The sequence below is a fragment of the Guillardia theta genome, assembly GCF_000315625.1.
Source record: "Guillardia theta CCMP2712 unplaced genomic scaffold GUITHscaffold_317, whole genome shotgun sequence".
Lineage (NCBI taxonomy): Eukaryota > Cryptophyceae > Pyrenomonadales > Geminigeraceae > Guillardia > Guillardia theta.
The window spans coordinates 11098-13786 of NW_005434360.1; the positions used below are offsets into that span (position 1 = coordinate 11098).

General features: G+C 58.6%; 1 protein-coding gene across 1 annotated transcript; it reads right to left on the reverse strand.

The window, feature by feature from the left end:
• Positions 1-1155: 1155 nt before the first annotated feature.
• Positions 1156-2449, reverse strand: GUITHDRAFT_83111 (hypothetical protein; the record flags this gene model as incomplete). Its single annotated transcript, XM_005818379.1, has 8 exons — positions 1156-1242; positions 1313-1389; positions 1594-1657; positions 1784-1834; positions 1952-2011; positions 2083-2166; positions 2223-2267; positions 2411-2449. Coding segments are annotated over 8 exons (507 nt in total), but the record flags the coding sequence as incomplete, so codon positions are not given.
• Between the last annotated feature and the right edge of the window lie 240 nt (positions 2450-2689).

The following is a 2689-nucleotide window of genomic DNA, read 5'->3' on the forward strand; positions in this document are numbered from 1 at the left end:
GAGGGTACACTGCCGGATCACGTGCAACACTTCTTCACGGACTTGTCGTCTGTCCGTCACAGCGAGCTGAGAAACCCCGCGGACTTCTCCTTGTCCATGGAGGAGGCGATTTCGCCGTAACAGAGTTGTCAGTGGCAGTAGCGGAGGAGGAGGAGGAGGAGCAAGGGGGAGAATGAAAGGAGGAGGAGGAGGGGAGAGGAGGAGGGGAGAGGAGGAGGGGAGAGGAGGAGGGGAGAGGAGGAGGGAGAGGAGGAGGGGAGAGGAGGAGGGGAGAGGAGGAGGAGGAGAGAGGAGGAGGAGGAGGAGGAGGAGGAGGAGGAGGAGGAGGAGGAGGAGGAGGAGGTGATATCAACGGCAGGGGGAGGGGAATGGTCTGTCGAAGTTGGTGGAGCTACTGGTGAGGAGGAGCAACTAGTTGCTGGGGGGCAGCTGGTGACGCCTGCGGCAGAAACACGGAGAGGAGAAGATCATGCATCCTGCTGCTCATACCCTCCTCTCCCTCCTCCAAGATGATCCCAACGTACGTCCTGCCTCCTCCTCCTGCCTGCTGCCTCCTCCTCCTGCCTGCTGCTGCTGCTGCTGCTGCTGCTGCTGCTGCTAGTCCTCGTCCTCGCTCTTCCTTCTCTCTCGCCTGATTCTTCTCTTCTCTTCCTGCAGGGCAAGTGGACTCGCAGGTGTCTTGAGCTGGGAATTTTGCCGCCGCTCCTCCTCCTCCGGCAGACTCTCTCGCCGCAGAGGCCCTGCCACCAGGTGCGGAGAGCGGAAGGACAGGGCGGGGGAGGAAGGAAAGACACAGAGGCGAGGGACGAAGTGAAAGGAGAGGCAATAAGGGGAAGTGGGGTGGGGGGAGAGATGGGGAGAGGACAGAGGGGGGCGGGAGAGAGGGAGGAGAGGAGACGAGGAGGGACAAAAGATCATTCGACTGGGACAGGTAGCAGTGGAGCTGCTGGAGCTGCTGGCGAAGACCCAGGGGACGCCGAGGACGACAGCAGAGGCGATCGAGCGAGGAGGAGGGATGAGGACTGGGGAGAAGAGAGAGGAAGAGGAGGAGGAAGAAGAGGGGAGATGAGAAACAGGGATGGAGTAAGGTGAGGAGAGGGGGAGGCAGGAGGGAGTGGAGGAACGCGAAGTGATGAATACATTCAGTCAAGGAGGTCAGGAGCGGAGAGGAGGATGGTTCTCCTTGCCGTGCCCCTTGGGTCCGTTGTAAAGCCGAAAGCCGTAGATACGAGGCACGTACACCTAGCAAGCAGCACCCCTCCATCAGAGGTGAAACAAGGGGGTGGGTGAAGGAGAGGAGGGAGGGGGGTACCTCGGGACGGGAGGGCGGGAAGAGCTCGGGGAAGGTCTGAAGCAGAAGGTGAGGGAAGGAAGTGCCGAAGTAAGCGCCTGCGATGAGTGAGGGCCAGGAGAAGCACGTCAGACAGCGGGAAGAGGGAGGAGAGAATGACATGGAGGATGAAGGTTGAAGCGGAGAGGAGGAAGAAGAGGAGGAGGAGAAGGGGAGGAGGAGGAGGAAGAGGAGACGAAGAAGGGGAGGGCGAGGAGGAGGAGGAGGAGGAGGAAGAGGAACAACAAGGAAGAAGACGTCACCATCAGTAGCCGCCTTGCGCGAGCTCTTGGGATAATACATGTCCTGACATTTAGGACAGAAAACCTGCTCTCAATATCAATGCTCCTTCAACCCCCTCATCACTTCCTCCCCTCCCCTCCTCCTCGTCTCCTCCCCTCCCCTCCTCCTCGTCTCCTCCCCTCCCTCTGCTCTTCTCTGCGTCCTCTGCACCTTGACGGTCAGTTGATGAGGAATGTCGCTCTGTCCGACGGGAAGCACAGCCTGCGACGAATTCAGGAGGACAAACCGCGTTGAGGGGAGGAGGAGCAAGAGGAGAGGAGGAGAGGAGGAGGAGCAAGAGGAGGAGGAGGAGGAGGGGAAGAGCGGGGAAATGAGCACCTGTCCGTCACAGAGGACGCGAGGGCAGCGACCGAAGTCGCACCTGCGGAACTTCTCGAGCTGAACGAAGAGGTGAGAGGAGGGGAGTGAGAGGAGGGGAGTGAGAGGAGGGGAGGACGAAGATGTCGCACCATCTGCTGCATACCCCGCTGTGTGGCGATGTATCGAGCATGGATCAGACCGTACAAGACCTCTGCTGCAGACTCAACCAGCTCCTGCATCCTCCTTTAGTCGTCTCTCCTTCTCTCCTTCTCTCCTTCTCTTCCCCTACCTGCTGGTCCTGCGTGAGCATCTCGTCCTGTGGAGTCTCGATATCCTGTAACGTATGGGCGTAAGGAATGAGAGGAAGTGGAAGGAGGGAAGAGAGAGGGGAGAGGAGGAGGAGGAGGATGAGGATGAGGATGAGGATGACGAGGAGGAGGAGGAGCAGCAGCAGCAGTAAGAGGAGAGGTAACGAACGAGGATGATGTCAAGGGCATAGTCGTAGTATGGAACCTGCAACAAGTGAGCGAGAGTTTAGAAAGAGGAGTAGGAGGAGGAGGAGGAGGAGGAGGAGGATGGAGGATCGAGGTTGAGTGATCACTTTGGTGAGGAAAAAGATTTTTACATGCAGGTGATGTCTTTGCAAATTCGACGGCGGGAGGAAATATTAGATGGGTGATGTCGACATGTCGGGCAAGCATGATCAGCGCCCTGGACAAACTCAAAGAGCGGTTCCGAGAACGATGACGCCAAGTA